This window comes from Pomacea canaliculata, linkage group LG4 (genome assembly GCF_003073045.1).
Source record: "Pomacea canaliculata isolate SZHN2017 linkage group LG4, ASM307304v1, whole genome shotgun sequence".
NCBI classification, from domain to species: domain Eukaryota; kingdom Metazoa; phylum Mollusca; class Gastropoda; order Architaenioglossa; family Ampullariidae; genus Pomacea; species Pomacea canaliculata.
Window position 1 is genome coordinate 24,543,497 of NC_037593.1, and position 20,468 is coordinate 24,563,964.

Sequence of the window (20,468 nt, forward strand, 5' to 3'; positions counted from 1 at the left end):
GTGAGCGAAACGCACCCTCTCTTGTCCTCAAGATCAACAACGAAACGCACGTGCAAACCATCGTCTGTCCAGCAACCGATGGATGCACATCAACACTGACACGTTATCTTCCATCAACCAACCGACGGATGCACATCAACACTGACACGTTATCTTCCATCAACCAACCGATGGATGCATATCAACACTGACACGTTATCTTCCATCAACCAACCGATGGATGCACATCAACACGGACAAGTTATCTTCCAAACACCAAACCCAACAGCGATACCCAACTCTACTTCAAACACTCCCTGATCATAGTATCAGAGGGGGCACGGGGCATCCGAAATTGCCCGAGCACAATGGAGTGGCACGCCGTGCCCTGTGCGCCATTATCCAGTCGTTCTGCTCCACACTTGGTGTCAACTAATGGAGTACAGTTAGCCAGAGCTTGCAGAGAGCGCGAGCGCGCGCGTGCGTGCGTTGGTATTGCGTGAAGACCACGGCGATGCTGGCGGCTGGCACAAGCGATCTGCTCCCACTTTGGTCGCCTTCCTGACAAAATTTTGAGGTTTCCGAAGAGGACGCGGCAACTGGGGGGAAAATCTAGTCTCGCTTTGGGGAAAAGGGGGACAGTGCCGACAAAGGAGTTAAATTTAGCATCAAAGAACAATGATGGTATTCCGACTGGTGAAGTATTTCAACGTGGACGTACTTCGCTGAGCTCTCAGCACATGCTTTCACCTGGTGCAGCACCAGGTCGCATGTGTGTTTGAAACAGGTGTCACCTTGCTGCTCACGAGTAGGTGTATCATTCAGGCGAGCTGTGTCCAGGTATTGTAAACCTGCACATAGTTGTGTTGGCCTCTCCGTTATCCAGTCTCACTCATACCTACCTGAAGAGCCAACATCAACGGTAGGAAAAATTCACCTGGGACCTGTCTGTTCTCCAGCTGAACTGTTCTTAATCACCTGCCTCAGTGTGCCTGGCAAGATGGTTTTCCAGTGGAGGAACAGGTGGTGACCGCGATCTACGCCAGAAATTAATCGTTTATCAAGACTAGGAAACCGTTTGAGATAGTTTCACCTCAGACAGCAGACGACACAAACGCTGATTTGTGTGTGCGTGTGGTTTCAGACGTCGAGGAGTTTGAAAAAACCAACCTGATCTGGCTGAGTGAAAGGGAAAGACAGAGAGATCGGACAAAAGTACTTAAACAGAAGTAAAGCAGGGTACCGTGCTTCTACCGTGTCTCATTCCTTCCACTGAACTAGCAATTTTGTACACGGCCCTGAACGTTCAACTTCAGCAGCGACGACACCTTTCCTTCAACGTCCAAGAACAATAATTCCAAGAGTCGGAAACAACAGGGATTGAACAGAATAACTCTCCGCTCTCAACAATCTTGATTGTTTAATCGAGAAGAGTGAAAATTTAATACACATTTTGTCCGCATTGAACAGACTTTTCATTTGAGAACTCTTGCCCGTCAATTGTCTTTTATCAGCAAAATAGGAGAGTAAGAGATTAGGTCTGAATCTGGATGTGAATAGGTTTTCACGAATGAAGCACACTGACAATTCTTTTTCCGAATGCGCTGACTATGGCCAAGATTCAGCTGCTATCAGTGAAGTGAGAGGCAAGTCAGCGACTAGGAAGGCAGCTAGAGACCTTCACAAGACCCAATGACACGGTTGGCTGGCTTGAAGGGAGAGTGCTTCCACCGTGCAGTGTCTTCATCAAACAGTCTGGCCTTATCTAGAAATCGTCTCACCTTCAGCAAAAGGTCGGACCATCTTCTTGTCTGTCGAGCTACTAGCGTTTGGCCCACAACTCAGACAAGCAGTCTCCAGGGCGAGCTGTCTAGGAAGCGAGCAAGTATATGTTACAAAGAAATTTGAAAAAAAAATCTTGGACTTGGAATCAATAGTAGAGAAACAAATGTCTCGAAAGGGCAGCTCAAGCGGAAGTGGAGGAAAACCAGGAGGGGTGTGTGCGGGTCTGAGCCGGATCCGGAAGTTGTCCGCGATGGACGCCCCGGACAGATGCCAGAGAGAAAAGCCAGCCGTCATCACCAGGAGCCGGTCATCGGATATCGGGTCCACGGGTTCTGAGATCGAGGCTGAGGTAGAGATTTTTTTGGTACTTTGGGCTTTTCGTGTATCCAACTTTAATGGAAATTTCTTTCTTTTTAAACTCTGTGTGTCCACCTTTCTATGTGTCTAATTTGACTTTCTTGAGATGGGAAGAAAGGAATACAATTCTATCTGTTCGTAGGTCTGTAAGAACGTCTGTGTGTTCGCAACCTTTCAGTTTAGCATAAGCAAACAAAGAGAGAGAGAGAATAAGAAAGAGGACTTCTCTGAATAGTGTCAATACAAAGAGCTCTGTTTATTTTCTTTCTGTACCGTGTAGGTGTAAATTTGATTTAGAGTTCTGGTGGACAAACTGAAGTGCTGCTCTCTTGCATGTTGCCATTGTCAATCCAGTACAAATCAAATTGACAGGTATCCAGGTGGAACAAAATGGATGCCTTATCGACCGATGACACTTTCCCTGGCTTTTGCTCCACAAATAATATATCACGTGAGCGCCACTGCGTCATACATCCCAACAGCCTTAGCGCTCCAGCTTTATGTAGGAAACAGTAAAACTAATCACGATAATTACATTTGTTTTATGTCTTGTCTGCCGTGATTGGTACAGTCAACAGGAAAGGAAAGTGTCCACCTTTAATCTTTTCTTTTTTAAAATTATTCTATTTTGTATGAGAGAGAAACAGAGACATAAAGAAAAAAGTAGGAAAAAAGAGAGACCATCACCTTTGTTCAGAGAGACGCCTAATTAACATATGATCCCAGCTCTCCCATTGGTTGAGCCCTTTGTAACGGAAGAATATTCATGTACAATTGTGACGTCTGCGTTGCTGGCCTCGTTCTGGACATGATGATGTTTTGTATGCCGCAGGGCTTCTGCTTACGCAAAAAATTGCGTACAGTACGCATTAAAAGTTCAGAGGACCCCTTCAATTTTCGTCAATGGGGTCCCCTTCAAATTTGGGCAAAGAACAGGGACCGCTTAAAAATCTGAAGAAGGGGTCCCGGGACCCCAAAGAATTTAGCCTTAGCAGAAGCCCTGTAATGCGTTAACAGAAGGAAGAAGAGGACGGGTGGGATTTACCCAGCTTTGATGAAATAGTATCTTGCACTGAGGTCATTAGAAAAAATTTTGAACCCCACTACACATCTTCAACTAGTTCCAGGTCTCGTTCCTTGTGGTAGCAACTCCATCTCGAATTCCATCAACCATCCAGGCTCACGTGCTAATGAACTCAAAGTCCTTTCAGACAAGTACTGCTACTTCTCGTGATCTCTTTAATTGCCGCGCACGTAATTAGGGTCACGGATTGGCCCTGTTTTAATTACACTGTAAATTAAGGAAGTGAATCGATTCCCTCAGCCAGTGTGTGAGGCGTAGAAAGGGCATCAATAATTCATTTCCAAGAGCACAGATATAGTTCTGTTAATTCGGTTTTGAAGGAAGTGCTCCTAATAAAGGACGACGGGAGGAGAGGTTGTCCGACGCAGAACAGGAGGGTGAGCAATGAAACTAGAGAGAGAAGAAAAGAAAGAAAATAAAGAAAAGAAAAAAATTGTTTTAAGCACGGGGGTTTTACTAGCTTTTGTGGTCTTTCCCGTATCCTCTTCCACACTGGTCTTCACAGCCTCCGACAATTACTGAGTGGTAAAACGTGATTGGCTTTGGCCTTCTGACTGGTTGACCGAGAGCTGACATTTTCTGCGCAGGCAACAGCGAGACAGAGATGTTTTGGCAATAGTTTGATTCAACCCTTTAATCACCTTTCTAAACATTCTATTTTTTTTTTTTTTTAGAATCCGAGAACTTGTTATTGTGGCTGTGGTTGGCTGTTGGTTAGTTAAGAATGAAAGTGCTTCTTCCATTTTGAGGCAATTTTTGCGCTATAGGGGAGTTTGATGATTCAGGGATGGAGAAGAAAACTTGAATATTCAAAAACAAAACAAAAAAAAACCCCGAGGAAGGTCCTGTGAACGGGTGTTCCATGCACAGTACGTCCCGAGACGAGAACTGACTCTGGGGCCTTCTGACTTCAGTGGTGACAAGTGACTAGACTACCGGATGTGTGGTTTGTCCTTCTCATGCTCCGCGTTTAGAATGACAAAATCGTTCGCATTGTATGGCAATGGCAATAACTACCTGGTAGTTTAGCAGACGATCGACAATTCAAACAATAGCCGCCACTAGACGCTCGTTATGTGCAAGCTGTTGCTTATTTGCTTATTTACCACTCGTTACCTCCCTTTGTCAGGGGCTGACGATAATAAAAAGCAGCTCAAATAAAGTGATAATTTTAGGTCTGTATTTGAAGGTTTCTCTGACAGTCGAAATACTCTACATTATTTGATCAGCTACGAGAAAATTTGTCTGAACCCTGTGACCCTTGTCCAGGTGAGTAAGCGCTTCACCAAGACAGGATAAGTTTAATTATGCGTGACACCTCAATAATAATTAATTTTGACCAATAGGGAAATCAAACCACTGATCGACAAGGAGAGATAACCCAGGGAAATTAAAAGATTGACCCCGACAGACAGATGTTAAGTCATATCTTGATGTGGATCCAGGAGTGCATACACGATGGTCGAGAGATAACAGAAGCGAACTCCACAACCTTTTGACCTTAGGGGTGTCACGTGAATGTCTTAACGACTCCAGTACACTGTAAATTAGTGCAGAAGTAAGCTGTGGTGGGTTGGTTGCAGGGGTGATGGTGGAAGCCAGACGGAGGAGACAAAACAACACAGCGGCCATACATTAATCATTGGCGGGCTCTCTCACGGTACACCCTGTGAGTAGGCAACACAATTTCCTGTCACATTAGACCAGTCTGCCAGTCACCTCTGCATCTCTCCGATCTATTCCTCGGAGGGTCGGGTACCCTAGGATACACATCGCTTATATCGCAAGAGATTTGGAAAGTCGCTGAAAGAACGAACAAAAAAAAAATGAAGCTAAAAATAACCCGGTGATGTCATGGTGGTGGTGGGTGGTGGTGGTGGTGGTGGTGGTGGTGGTGGTGGTGGTGGTGGTGGTGGTGGTGGTGGTGGTGGTGGTGAATGGGGTGGGGTTATTAAGGAAAATATCGATCCGTTAAAATTAGCTGGTAAATGATTGATGTACCCACGACTGCCGTGAACATCAGCAGCAAATCTCTCCGAGACAGAGAAGGATGAAAGCTAAGGAGTTGTTTGAACGCACGAAGGACGGCCAGTCATGAACTATCCCATGCTTACTCTATCCAGAGGATTAACAAGGACCAACCACGCGTACTTAGAAGATAAACAAGGACATGACACTAACATCTAATGGATAAACATTTTAGTTTATCAACACAACGCTCTTAAAGAAGAAAATACCAATAGTACCTAGCGAATAAACAAACAAAAAAATACCACTGTTACCACGGGGGTAACTAAGGACTAGACATTGTTACTAACATATGGAGAACTCTTTTACCAGTAGATAAACCAGGTGCTGATGCTCTTAGATAAACAATGGCAACAGGTTTGTACTTAGGGGATAAAGAAGGTCGACACAAGGGATAAAGAAGTGCATGACACTTTAAGGAAGGGCAGAAGGTTCTCGTCTTTGATTGAGTGAATCAATAAACGCTTCACTTGAAAGGGTAATCGATGTGATAAGAGGTACAACTCTTCATATGGATACAATGAGCTCTGTAACACGGTCAGCATCAGGTAAACAATTTTTTGACATCCTTCACTTTTCATATACTTGACATACTTTACTTACGCGCCTAAAAATAAATTCGGACACATACTAAATCTTTCGAGTGCACTAGATGCTCTTCAACATTTTATTTTATTTCTTTTTTCTTTTATGTCTCTCTTTTTAGTTTCTGAAGACGTTTTCAGTGTAGTTAAGACCAAACAGAGACGGCGAAATGCCCGGATTAGAGAAAGAGAGAATAAATCAAGGAAAGATAATTTCCTAGTATAAAAAAATTATAATCCAACAAGAGTGGAAGAAAGAAGGAAGCTAAGAAAAGGAGAGAGAAAAAATCAACGAAGACATTCATTAAGACTAAGAAGGATTTAGACATGTCTTGGACTGCAGGATGTAACAGTAAGAAAAAGAAGTCCAAACAGTAATTAACAGGAACTACATAACATGAAATAATTTTTGTGAGTGAACATGGCTGAAGTTTAACAACAAATTCTGTATGAAAGGCAAACATTACGATGCCTAGAAAGTCACCGACAAAAGGTCAGTCGGTGCACATCAAAGAAGGAGGAGGACAAGGTGAAGGACGATCATCCAAACAACATTTCATGGCGCACATGTTCTTTGATGTCATTTCCCTCCAAAACATTGACCAGGCGTGACATGAAATTGCAAGAAGATGTTGACATCGATCCTGCGGGTAACAATAAGAACAATAAAATATTCCCTATGTACTGGACAGAGTAACCTCTCCCTCCCTTCTTCCTTTGCTCTATCTCTTCTGCATCTCTTCTCTCATTCCCTTCTTTTTGATCGAGATGAAAACCTTGAGGAATCGTTTTGACCGTAGACAGACTTGATGCTTTAGTTATTTGTTTCTAGAATCATAACCAAGGGAGTTTCAAGAATTGTGTCGGGGTGAGATGATTTAGGACACGGTCCACGGACTGCAATATCCAGGCAGCCGCCTGCTGTGTCGCAATCACCGATCCTCCAGTGTGGAGAACATTTTTCTGAGACATTCTGCCTGGTGTCGTCTGCTGAGTTATTAGCTTTCCTCGCTTTGACAACCGTTTATTCCCGGAGAGAGATCGCAGTTTGTGGAAATTCAATCAGAAATGTTTAATTGTAGTGTTTTCGATCTTCGTGGTGTCTTCTGATGTCTACATACGGCACAGACATAAGCATTCACGAAGACAGAGCTTTACGAAGTGGTACAAAAGCTTTGAAAAGTAAGATGGTTTACATCATCGACTTTCTTCTTTCACCATTTTTTTAAAGGATTTTTTCTCTGTAACAGCCTTGATGTCACTGTAACAGAGTGTGTAACATAATCCCAGGAATGTTTGACCAGATTGGATGGTTACACATTCTGTGACTAATGGTGCGTAGCGCGTTGTTGTTGTTGTTGTTGTTGTTGTTGTTCTTCTTCTTCTTCTTCTTCTTCTTCTTCTTCTTCTTCTTCTATATTTCATGAGGATTCATATGATTGCAGTATGTCAAACTGTTGTTGTTTGATATTTCATGACGATTCATCTGATTGTTGTAGGTCTTTCACATCCACATAAGTCCTGAACTGCTTTTTTCTCTACTTTGTGAGATCTTCCTCTTATACTGGCATGTATTTTTTGTGCTTATATATATATCTTGTTACCTCATGTTATATCTGAAAGGTATTTATGCTCATTTTTAGTCTATATTTTATACATTTGTACTTAGTTTGTTTCGGAAAGCTTATCGAGCCTATCTTCAAGTGAGATTACACAATGATGTTGTTATTGTTGCTATTGTTAGCCTTGGCTCAGAGTCTGTAAACAGGAACTGAGAGGAAGACTGGAAGTCGCCTTAGATATATAACCTACAGATTATTCCAGAACCTCGTGTCGCTGGGGACTGATGTAGGAAGGACCTCACTTTTTGGGGCCAGACTCCCAAGGTTTCAGGTTCCCATTCGACAACAGGGCCAGTGGGGGGCTTTGCCACGTGTATCAGTGGGTGTGCGCCCCCTGGCGGGGACACCAGTGCTCTAACCACGCAGCTTCCGTTAGACAATCCGTTAGACGGAAGAGACCATTTGCGGCGGGTCCCAAGATGGCGAAGACTTGTGTAATTGGCCTCGCATTCGCGGTGCTCCAGATGAGGCAGGTCTCGCCACTGAGGTCTGCCAGGGGAATGCTCTGCAAGCTGTCTGCAAACCAATATTTCAAAATGGTTTCGACACTGCGGTTTATCTTCTTATGGTGTGGCGATGTCCCGCGAGGATAAATTGTTTAGCGCCGACACATTGCCACCTGATCTAAAGGCTGTTTTATTTTATTTATTTGTGATTATCTTTCATCTATTTACGTAGATCAGGCTTGCTATTGTACATCCCTTATGCACGATACTATGATTTTTTTTTATTATGAAGATTTTGTCATAAATTTTTTCCGCTGCTGAAATTGTATAAATGAATAACATCATAACGAGTACGATGATGTTGTTTTGTTGCTGTTGTTGTTGTTCTTCTTCTTCCTCCTCCTAATCGCCCCCAGTGGAGCATAGGGCGACCACGATGTAAATGTACAGTATTAAAAAAGACCAAAGAGTCAATGGAAGAAGGACAAGAGAGGGTAGATCGAAAAAAATATATAAAGTGTGAAGTGTGGTCAGAGATAACATAACAGGTGAAAAGTATGATCAATGATAGAACAGCAGGTAAAAGTATGATCTAAGATAACACAACAGGTGGAACTTGTGGTCGAATATATCACGACAGGTAGAGGTGTGTGGTTTAAGATAAAAGCGTGAGAATCAGCCAATGATTCTCTCAACGAGCAATTCTGAGGTGAGAGTCAATATTCCGTTTGTGGCGGCTTCATGTTTTTCTCTCACTTATCTGGAATTCGATGGATGGCTAGGATTATTTGTTCATTCATTTATTCTAGGAGAGTGTGGTCTCTGTGTAGTCATAATAAATCAACTATTCATCTTTTCGAATTATGTCTGTGTGTGTGTGTGAGAGAGAGAGAGAGAGAGAGAGTGAGAAAGAGAGAAAGAAAGATCATTTTCGTGTTGGAGGAAGTCAGGTCAGGTAGGGATTTCACGCGTATAAATGTCGTGTGTCTTTGTTCCTTTCATTCTGGCCTCGTAATCCAGTCTTAACCTAACGCAAGGAAACTTAAAGAAATCTGATTAAAATACGTGTGGCGGTGTTAAGGACCTCACCAATCCATTTTATTTTTAAATTCATTAAAAGCTTTTGTGTGCACGTTTGATGCCATCGCTTCCTAACCCTCTGTGAAAGAAGGGAAGTAATGCATAGCACGTTGACCAGAGTTGTCTCTCACTAACCACCCGCCATGGCTCCCTCCACGCTGGCAGACACATCGAACGAGGTCAACCACAAGTTTCAAAAGTCTCGCTTCAAAGAATGAAGACTAATCCTTCTTTTACTTCCATCTCTCTTTCTTGTTTATTTGAAGTGGAGGTTTCTGCTCGTGAAACCGGCAAGTGCCACATCCCACGGCCGGTTGCTATGACAACGAGTACGTCATCACCAGGCACCTTGTCGTGATTGTCGAGTACATTATGTATATGGCAGAGAGCGTCTCCTTTGTCCCAGGCCGGACGTGTCTGTAAATGTCGTGGAAGTTGTCTCTGAGGCCTCGGCCTGTGTCGCGGGTGGGCATATCTCTCAGTCTTTGATGGACTGTGACCCCTGACCTCGACTTGCCCAGCTGACTCCGTGACGTCACACCAGACGACTTTCTATATATATATGTGTGTGTGAGATAGAGAGACAACTGGTAATCATCATCACTTGGTAATGATCATCATCATCATCATCGTTATCATCCCCAGCACCACCACGTGATGATACTCATCCTACTTATGTGCCAGCTTGATTCCTTCTGCTGCCGCTACTATCCGAAAAGCCATCTTGATTACTTAAAGTAAAATTGTTTTCTTCAGGTACCAGCAGACTCGACTTAAAATAACCAAGGCCGGCAGTTTGAGACTATAAAGCACAGAGCTAAACCGTTCTTCGTGGGTAGACACATGGGTAAATGCATGTGCACCGTGGCTACAAAGACAAACAGGACAGGTATCATGGTAAACTCGTCTGGAACTCTGGGTAATACTTGTGTATCGTGGATCATGGGTGACACAGCATGTCATGGTGAGAAGGATGTGAATTATGGTCAACAAATATTCGTGTATCGCGTAAACAGATTAGATTACAAGTTAACACCTGTGTACCATGGTGAAGCAGATGTGAATCATGGGTAGACGTGACGTGTATAACGGTCAAACAGACGTGAATTGGGTAGAGGGGTATGCACACGTGTGTTAATACCATTTGTGTTCTGATTACCACAGACAAACGCTGACTGTTCTCTGGGTCAGTGGCAAGAAATGCGGCTAAAGGTTGCAAAAACGATTTTCTTTTCTTTAGAGACAGGAGCGAAGTGTTAATTGAACATGCTGCGTACAAAGGAAAATATATTTCCTCTCGTACAAACTAATTTTTGCATTTTTTTTTTTTTTCACCCGAAACTTACCTTACTTATGTCACTGGTGAAGCGTCCAATGAATCTTTCCTCTTCTCGGCCATCGCATTTTTTTTTCGATTAACAAAAAATATTGATTCATTGGATTAGTGAAGACGAGGGCTTAGAGATAAGTACCGCTTCCAAATCTGTCTCATCCTCTGGAGATAGACAGAAGGTGGCAGACTCGTGTTCTTAGATGAGGGTTCCCCGAGAAAACGTGTCAGACAGGCACCAGCATAGCAGAGTGCCACCGCCATGCAACCTGTTCCCATGACAACCATCTCTTCGCAGACGGCAGATGTGAGATTGTCTCCCTTAATGACCCCCGCTGCATTGTCAGCGTATTACAACAGAAAAGTCGGAGAATGCAAAAGAGGATGGAGGGAGAGGGTGAGAGATGGAGGAGGATGGGCGGTGAGGAGGAGAAGAAGTGTATGGAGAGTGGGCTCCATCAAAGAAATAAGGTAGAAATGGCCACGGAGCACCAAAGGGACGCAATCGTCTGTGTCCCTGTAACGTCATTTCCGGTCTTCGATGTCTATCGTCTTACAGTGATTACCTTTCAAACGTCGACGCAAGACTATCAGGAAGTCGGAGAGTAAGAAATGAAGGAGACATAAATAAGAGGAGAGTATGAAGCTCTGTTGCTGTACGTGGGGTAGATGAGTACAGAAGTCGTACCCAGGACTCGCTGCTCTCCAATTTTTGAGAAAACTTTCTGTTCTTCCAGCCACCGTTACTAATGTAGTCCAGCTAGCTGCACTGTTCGACTTTCTTTCTGTGTCTCACAGTCTTTGTGTCTCACAGACATTTTGTGTCACAATCTTTGTGTCAATGACATTCTCTTCCTCACAGTCTTTCTTTGTCTCACATACTTTATATGTCTCACACTTTTTTTTTTTGTCTCACAATTTCTCATGTCTGTGTCTCCCTGTGTCCTCCCTCCCTTTCCTTCTACGTTTTCTTTCACTTACCCCACTATTTCTCTCTTTCTCTCAATCATAATTATTCACATACACACATCCCAACGCACTCACTGCAGGCGCAAGCACATGCAAACAAACACTCAAACGGGAAAGTGTTCTTTGTGTTGAGTGATTTTTAAGAGAAATGTCATAGCCAGCTCTCTCTCTCTCTCTTTCTCTTCTCTCTCTCTCTCTCTCTCTCTCTCTCTCTCTCTCTCTCACAGGGCACTGAGGCAAATTTCTCGATGCTTAGACGACAGCTTGGAGAAATCAGTCCGCCATATCGATCCTCACATCTCCATTTAAGTCTCAATGTTTCTCTGAAAGACCAGCAAACCATTTAAAGAAAAGAAATCCTCTCAGATTACCAGCTGCTCTATGTGGACAGAATGTCGAGAAAGAATGTCGCGTTTTAATCTCTAGACCCTGAGGCATTAAAAGCACACTGCATTTTTAAAAGCATGACCAAAACACACACAAAAAAATAAATAAATAAACAACAAAAAAACATTAAGAACATAACAAAGAGCTTTATAAGCATTCTCGATTTTTGTACATCAAGCTGGTTGTGCTGCGGGATTTTAGTTCAATTTCAAGTTCGACCTCATAAATGATAAGAGAATTTTTGAAAAAAATAACATATTACGGTCTTTTTTTTTTTTGTTTTTTTTTGTTTTTTTTTAACATCTTTTACTTCTAAAGTTTAGTGCATTAGTGTTTGTGTGTTACAGTTTGTGATTGAGTCATCGTAGAGAGCTGTGTTGTTCTTTTAACTCTTGACTGGAGATGACAGTGCTGGTTTTTATGTGTTTTAGAATGTTAAAATATCTATATCATATCTATATCATATCTATATCATACACATCTGTCGTGTCGGTGATGTGTCCATTCAGGCAGGTCGGATAATACCGTACACGTGACAGTCTGCACAAATTTATTAAATACATCAAGAAAATGAACTAAAGACTGCTCACCAGTTGTCTATAAGTATACAAACATCAGTTCTATTTCTTTTAGCTTCATAGGTCGATCGTTGTTATGTGAGGAATGAAAATGTTGCCAGCTCTGTTCTTCAATATTCAAGAAAATGAAAAAAAGTTAAAAGCCCACAAGAGAGCCTTTTAGCCAAAAGAAACGAATACATGACTGATTGGTGTAGCTAAGAAAAAATGTGAATAAAATAAACAATGGTTTTAATTTCACTTCCTTGTCTCCTAAATTTACGATGTCTGCATCGTTAAATGTGAACTAGAAACTTTGTATGTGGCAAATAGATGCTCAGAGACTGGGAAGGATTTTGGTATTCTTTGTTTGTTTGTTAGTTTGTTTGTTTGTTTGTTTGTTTGTTTGTTTGTTTGTTTGTTTGTTTGTTTGTTTGTTTGTTTGTTTGTTTGTTTGTTTGTTTGTTTGTTGTTGGTTGGTTTGGTTGGTTGGTTGGTTGGTTAGTGTGGTGGGGGGATTCTGAAGCAAGAAAATCTTTTATTTTTGCCAGCAAATAGACCCAATCAGTCAAGCGCTTCCTCAGGCAAGTGTTTTGAAAGCCACATGTGACAAGCGGTCTCTGCTGAATACTTTGATGTCACCTTTCATGACTTCTGTATTTTTCGTGCTTCTGACAGAGAAAACGCTGCGTTGTTTACAAGGATCCAAAAATGGAAAACGGGAGGAATGTCGTAAACAAGGTTTCCAGAAAAGGGAAACCTGGGGATGCCGACATGTTTCTACATTACCAGGTCCGGTAGACAGGCGCGCGTGTAACCGTACACACAGACACACTTATAGACGCAGAAAGGGAAGCAGACACAAGAACAGAGGAGAAAGCATCATCCAGGAGTGACCGTTCCAACAGGTCCGCATTAAATGGCGGAGGACCGATGGAAATGTTAACAATATGTGTCCCAATTGTTCCCCTCCCCCCTTATCCCCGCCTACATTCTCAATAATTATAGGCAGCTATGGATAAATCATTAAGCAAAATAATTGCTGCTCATAACACAACGGGACCGAACCTTATTCCCAGTGCATTACAGTTTTTCCCTTTCCTAAATAAAATGCTAGAGGTCAACAACACATTCGTCAGAACTACACATGGATACGTGTATGTTGTGAAGGTCTGAGCCAGTCACAGACCTAGAACTATTTGTTAATTCGGCTCTGTGACCTCACAATGTTACATTTTTCTGTGCTCGTGTTTGTTTCTTAACATCAGAAGGAGTGTGTTTGTCCAGATTGACGAAAATTTGAACTGAGCGTTATCCAATTGTTAGAAAAACATTCTGACCACGCTAGTTCCTGTCTTGTCAGTTAAACGGTAAAAGGACGAGAAGCAGCCATTGCTGGGTTGTGGTTGAGGCAGTCGCTGACCTTAACCGGGTGTGAATTATGCAGGATGACCTCAGAATGGGTAGTCTCTCTTGTTAGTTCATTAGCCACCCGCAATACCCTGTTAGCACATTAGCCACGGCGCTGTATCTCCTCACCTTGATGAATTCAAATTATGAGGCTTCCTGTCGGAGAGGCATTGGCAATATTCAAAACAGGTGGAATATGGGATTTGTAGGGAAAAGTAGCATGATGAAGGACGCCAGGATGTAGGAATGGAAAAGAGGCCAGACAGTGTGAGAGACGCGCAGGCAAACAAACAAACAAACAAACAAGCAAACAAACAAACTCTCACACACCGTGTGAAAGAGATCTCGATAAAACAATGGAGACCTTCGTTCTTTCCTCCAGATTCACTGTTTCCTTACAGTTTCGGTTAACCAAACATTTCGTACAGCAGTCTTTCCACGTGCAAAAAATAAAAAAATATAAAAATATAAAAAAATAAATAAATAAAACGGATTTTCTTATGACTGAAATCACTTTTAGTTTGTTATATTTCCGACTCCGCTGTTAGTGAACCATAAGAAGTTGCACTGACTGATTCAAAAAAGAAGTTTCAGAAATTTCTTGTTGTTATTTTCTTTTGATCTTTCCAATGTCAATGTAGATTATTTTTTACCTACTATTTAATTTATTCTAAAAAAAGCCATTTACAAATGCAGTCTCTGAAATATAGTCTCTGCTTACATTTTAATAAATAAAAACGAACATAGTTTCTTGTGTGCACCTTGAGATTCCTAAAAGACAAGTTGAAAATATTTTAAGATGTATTTGTGATATTAAATGCTTTTTTTAAATTTTAGGCAGGAAGAAGATTGAAAGAGTCTGTCTGTGGGTAAATTTGTCTGTCTGCGCGTGTAGAGGAGGGAGAAAAGCGAATAAGTTAAGAAAGAAGAGAGAAAAGAAAAAGATGGAGAGAGGAAAGACCGGAAGGAAAGTGCCTGGTGTGTTTGCGCATGCGCTGTGTAAAGTATCATTTAGCCGCAATGGACGCATTCACCGAGACCATTGAGAGATAAATACAGCGGGGGTCTGTACGTGACAAGTCAATCCATGAGTGCAATGTCCTCTCCTGCTGCTTGTTACCGACAGACCTCGCCAGCCTCCATGCCCACATTTTCTGATGTCCTTTTCTTGTCCTTTCTCTCCTGTCTTTTTTAGACTTTTTTTTCTCGGGTGTCTGCTGTCTAGGCCCGGTTGACCCAGGAAACTGCACAAACACCTTGTTAGCTTAATGTTTTAGTAAATAGCCTTAATGTCGGACTATCGCGATTGTTTGATTTTTCTGTCTGATAAAGGTTATCAGAACTATGTTTTACATCTGAGCCGTTGGTCCTCGTTTTGTGGCAGCAATTTGAAAATATCATCAACGAAAAGTAAATTGATCATTGCACACAACACACTCTGACATTTGTAGCTTGGCCTTTAACTTGCATTACAAGCCGTTGTGGAAACCTCGTGAAGCTGGTACAGAGAGACAAACACGTAGAGAATACATGGTCTGGTACTTTATAGAAACAGTAAATGTCCACGTGTACGTCTCGTGTCTTCTGCAGGTTATTTGCTCGTGTGGCTGTGTGTGTGTTCGTGTATAGACACATGCACGTGTGTGTGTGTGTTCTATTTCCTCTTGTACATATACTTTATAAATGTAATTGTTCGTGTGTTTGCGTCTGTGTGTATGTGTGTGTGTACATATGCATATGTGTGTTTAAGCATTATCTTTAATGTGTCTTACTATTAAGACGTGCCTTGTGATAAATGGAATATTTATAATCGGTTGGTTAGTACAATCACCTGTCAAATACTCTTACTCAAAAGAATCATACGCACACAGTATAGCCGTACATCCGTCCGTCCATCCACACGCGCACACATGCACATAAATACGCGAAGTACACACAAAGACCTCACACGACAGAGAGAGAGAGAGAGCAAAGCAAAATGGATTCCAATCATATCTGAGCACTGAAACCCTAGACACTGTGACACTAAAACTGCCATCAGCAACTAATATCATCGACATCGGCACTGACATTGCGTCAACTGCCGCAGGTCATTCCCAGAGGAATAATCCATTTGTAACTTATAGAAGACTGATGAATTTAGCCAACTATTTGGAAAATGCGATTGTTCATATTTTTCATGCAAAATTGCAAAAATAAACGATTTATTACCAGTTTATACTATATAATAGTAATAACTACCATAAGGCAAATACAAAAAAATAATGTATATCTATAGAGAGAGAGATGTCACCTTGCCTATCAGACGGCACAGAGAGGATAGATTGATATTTAGAGAGAGAGCAATATCAGTAGTTTAGTGCATTCTATTTTCGCCATTTAATGCGATATAAACTTTGCGTTCGAATGCAACCTGATACAAATGTTTTAGTTTGTATACTGCGTTTAATATTTTACATTAGAATAACTCTTATCTCTTACATACTTTTGTTTTTATACATGGCATTGAGTATTCTCTAAATTAGGGAGCGGTGCGTGCGTGCGTGTCTGTGTGTGTGATGTCAAGTTATTATTATTTATACTTGTGGAGGAGCAATAGTGGAACAAAGAAGCACTGCTACAACTGCCTTTTAAATGTTCAAGCTGTATACATCGTAGCTCGATGTCATGTCCTAAACGAAAAGAGAAGACAAGGTTTCCAAAAATAAAGATAGCCTTCACACAATAACATTTATCGCCCCACACAAAGCATTCATTCCTCTCAATGGTTGTCCAGAGCAAAGTTCACAGATGCCATGAATGCAAACACATTACAACTCCACTCTAGTCACGCCTGACCTGCTTGAACTCGGAGTTCACAAAGTGCGATGCATTTCCTTGATTAAAAAAATATTCTTTGGCAAAGGAGAAAACAATTTTATTTTCTATTTTAGGAAAGTCGGGGTTTTGTTGCTCTGGCCTGTTTCGGGGACAGAATTTGCATGTTGCGACAGGGCTGAAATTGGATATGAAAGGATCGTTTCCACTGGCATCTTGGATGTTTATTTACAGCAGATGCTGCCAGGTGTTCTTATTTGTGTGCGTGGAGATGTTTGTTTATGTCAAGCGCTCGTGTTTCTCTTCAATTCCTCATGCTCAATTTTTATTTTATTGTGTTGATATCAAAATAAACTCCATTGAACTACACCAAGTTATCTCACTACTGTTGATTCTTTTCTTTCAGCCTCCTCAGCACGAAACAGCCATCATACTGACTGACGAGCAGAAAGCAGGTAACACCTACATTACCTTTCTATTTTCTCTTCTTTCCACGGATATTCGGTGTTTATTCGTCTACAATATTCTTTTGTCTGTCCTTTCGTTGATTTGTTTATTTGTTTGTTATTGTTTTGATTTTTTTTTGGGGGGGTGTACTACCCTCTTATATTCTGTGTTTGATTTTGTCATTTCTTCTTATTCTTGTTTATTTGTTGTTGTTTTTATCATTCAGACTGTTTTGTTTTTATTTGTCTTATTTTTGTTGAATTTGTCTGTTGGTTTTTTTTTTTTCATTATCCGTCTGGTTTGTTTATGGAAAGTTTCTTGGTTATTTTTATATTATTGTATATGTGTTTTTTGTGTGTCTTTTATTTGCTACTTTGTCTTCTTGTTTGTTGTTTTGTCCATTGTGTATGCCTTTTGGATTCTTAGTATCTGTTTGAATGTGTTGGCAATATTTATTTGTCTGACCAATTAAACATTTCTTTTCAGTATGAGGCCGGCGTCATTGAAGAAGCAGCAACATCTGAAACTGTCTGCATTACCAATAATGTTGTTAGCCAGTGTTTATTCTCAACATTCTTCCTTATTTCATATTATTATTTTCAAACTCTGTTTGGCTGTATTCACTTTTAGAATGCCGTGGAACTCTTTTTTTCTCATATTATGCTCATTTCTTATAACTGTACCTAAATGGACAACCTCTTCGTTTTGGAACATGGTTTTGTAATCTGCAATGAAGTGTTTTACTTTTGTTTTTTCCCAACTTGGAACTTTGCACAACCATGATTGTTGTAGCCCATCAATCACTTACAGTTCATCTTCTAATTCATTATTTTCCTTTCTTTAAACTGACGAGTAGAGTTTCATTACAGTTCAGGTAGGGCATCATACAATAAAATACAATAAAATTCCTACCTTGCCGGGCTGTCCTGGACTGGACAGGTACCAGAAGGTGTGCAGTAACGGACCACGTGACTGGTGATGTTGCAGAGCTGAAGCAGGCGTTTTCCATGTTCGAGAAGGCTGGCAAGGGCAAGATACAGGTGCGAGACCTGGGCGAGCTGTTGAGGTGTCTCGGGTGGAATCCTTCCGAACAGGACCTCGAGGAGGCGCGGCACGAGCTGGAGGTCACAGGTCAGTGCAGTAAGTGTAGTGACTTTAAAGTCACTGACTTCACCTTTCCTCGCTGACCTTGACCTTACTACTATTTTAATTATTGTAAAATGTGCAAATGTTGTGTAATTTAAATCCAGACTAGTCGCCATGCAGCTGTTATGTTGAAAATAAAATTTGGCGTACAGACTACGGCTCTGAAATAAACAACAACAATATCGAGCAAACAAAAATAAAGAAATGACAAATGAAAAAGTTGCCAGATAATATGCTGGATTTTATGCTCTTTATTTATTCCTCCCTTTATTATTGAATAACCTTTCATCATGATGCATGCTGGACCAGTCAGCCGTATTTGCCAATTTTCTGACGAGTCCAGATTGTGTAACATCCTTCAAGCAGATTGCTCAACATGGGCTTTAGACAACAGAGATAAATAAACAAATAAATAAAATCCATGAATCATAGAGTGCAATCCATTAACGCCCATCTGACTGGTTATTTAAAAAGCCAGGTTCTTTGATTCTTTCATCCTTGCGGGGACGAAACTCAGATGGAACGGAACTACTAGCTGGCACAGAGAGGAGGGTGGCCGTTCGATTCTCCCCATCCCCTGATTATCTGACATCATGAACTATCTACACTGGCAAGAGGGAGAGATATGGTGACGAGCTGTTGTTTCAAACAATGTCACGAGATTTTCACCTGATCTTATTTCCCCGTCTTACTAACAAAGAAAAAATCCTTTTTTTCTTAGGAAAAACACTGCAGTTGCCTCCTCCTCTCCTCCTCCTCCTCCTCTTTATGGGGTCAGATAACTCTCATCTATTTCCACCATGTTTGCTCTCGGCATAGTTAATACGCACGGCCTTCGTTTGCGCGCGCCATTTTGGTCATCATCGGAGATTCCGTGTCATCCTGCCCTTCGATTTTTATGTCCTCCGCCGAGAGGAGAGCTCGCAATCATGACGGTTGCTTCGGTTGTGATAACGAAGTAGGTTTGCACAGGCAGCCGTCATTTCTGTTATGGGTTTCCATACCCACCATGCACCTCCCTCCGTCTAAACACGAACTACTTAGCTCGTCATTGATTGCACTAAAGTGACTTTGCCATTCTAAAATGGACGCGGCTACGTGTGTGCGCTGGCAAGATCACGCGCATGACCACGTGACTGGCGTCCATTAAAAATAGCACTCATCACGTGTCAGAGTCAGATGTCAGGGTCCGATGTAACGCCTGTTTGTGTAATGTATACAGTCCACCGGACATGAAGAAGGTGGACACGCTCGGTAAATCTCTTGGATGTATTCCTCCGCGTCTCTAGCGCGTGAGGTCTGGTGACGTCAGAAGTGAGCTCCATTCAGTCAGATCAGTGTTTTGTTTTCTGGCGTCCTTTTCTGTTTATTATCGTTTTATCGTCGCTCCGTTAGCATTTCCTGGCATTTGTGCACTTGCACACACCATCCCCGCCCACAATCAAGAGTGATGAAATCAAATTCAATGATAAATGTGTGTGTGTGTGGTTGCCTGTAAGACGCACGAGTAACAGATCACATGGCGCCTGTGTTAATCTTTTCCTTTCTGTATCTGCTTGAAGCAAGAGGGACTATCTCCTTCGCTGACGTGGAAGCATATATAGCACGAAGAGGTGGCATTTACTATGGCAACAACGCGGAAGAAGACATCCTGGTGGCTTTCCAGGTTTTGGACAAGTACGTGCGCTTTTTTTTAAGTTCTCCAAAAGACCTAGAGATTTCTTTTACTCTTCTGACTTGCCTATTTATATGTGTGTGTGTGTGTGTTTGCGTTAGCCTGTCCCTGAATCACCCAAGTAAGTATCATGCTTTTGCTTCCCTTGAAGGTACATTTGTTGGGGACGCATATATGGCTGACATGTTCAAGTATCTATTGCCTGTATCATCCTTGTGCCATCCCTGTGTCATCTCTGTGTCATCACACCACTCACTTATACCAGTCGTTTATGACGAGAACAACGATGGTATTGTCTTTTTGCAGAAGCGGCAACGGCAAGATTGAGGTGGAGGAGTTCCGTCACTTTATGACGACCATGGGCGAGAGGATGACCAACGAAGAGGTGGAGGACCTCCTGAGGTCAGCCAGGCGTGACGGCGAGGAGTTCATTGAGTACAAAGGTCAGTTCTCACAGCAATCCATTCCTCATAATTCTGCTATGATCACAAGCGAGGTAGGCTGGACATACCCGGATGAGATCGTCCTCTAGGATTGCAGTTGCTCCATGGCGATCTGTGCCAGGCCAGGATGGACAAAGCATCTCTACAAAGACGGCCTCAAAGCCATCCTTAAGACCTTGGCACTGATCCTGCCACCTGGGAGGAGCTTGTTCTCCACTGTCCATCCTCGCAGCTCCCTCACTCAGAGAACCCATGGAGCTGAGGCCAGATGATTTGAATGTCATGCCTGCTACTTTTCATTCTTACTCTTTTGTGGGGTAGA

The 20,468-nt window shown here is 42.0% G+C and overlaps 1 protein-coding gene across 3 annotated transcripts in view; it reads left to right on the forward strand.

Moving 5' to 3' along the window:
* Window positions 1-20,468, forward strand: part of LOC112562810 (calmodulin-like) — a 42,138-nt gene that overhangs the window by 17,571 nt on the left and 4,099 nt on the right. Inside the window, exons 1-5 of one of the 3 annotated variants that reach the window (XM_025236322.1) lie at window positions 376-2,113; window positions 16,842-16,890; window positions 17,870-18,022; window positions 19,591-19,705; window positions 20,010-20,146. In XM_025236322.1, coding sequence (XP_025092107.1) covers window positions 1,928-2,113; window positions 16,842-16,890; window positions 17,870-18,022; window positions 19,591-19,705; window positions 20,010-20,146 — 640 coding nt within the window. In that variant the 5' untranslated portion in view covers window positions 376-1,927. Of the gene's footprint in view, window positions 1-375; window positions 2,114-16,841; window positions 16,891-17,869; window positions 18,023-19,590; window positions 19,706-20,009; window positions 20,147-20,468 lie in introns of those variants that run through there. The other 2 variants (XM_025236323.1, XM_025236324.1) reach the window with 2 other exon arrangements.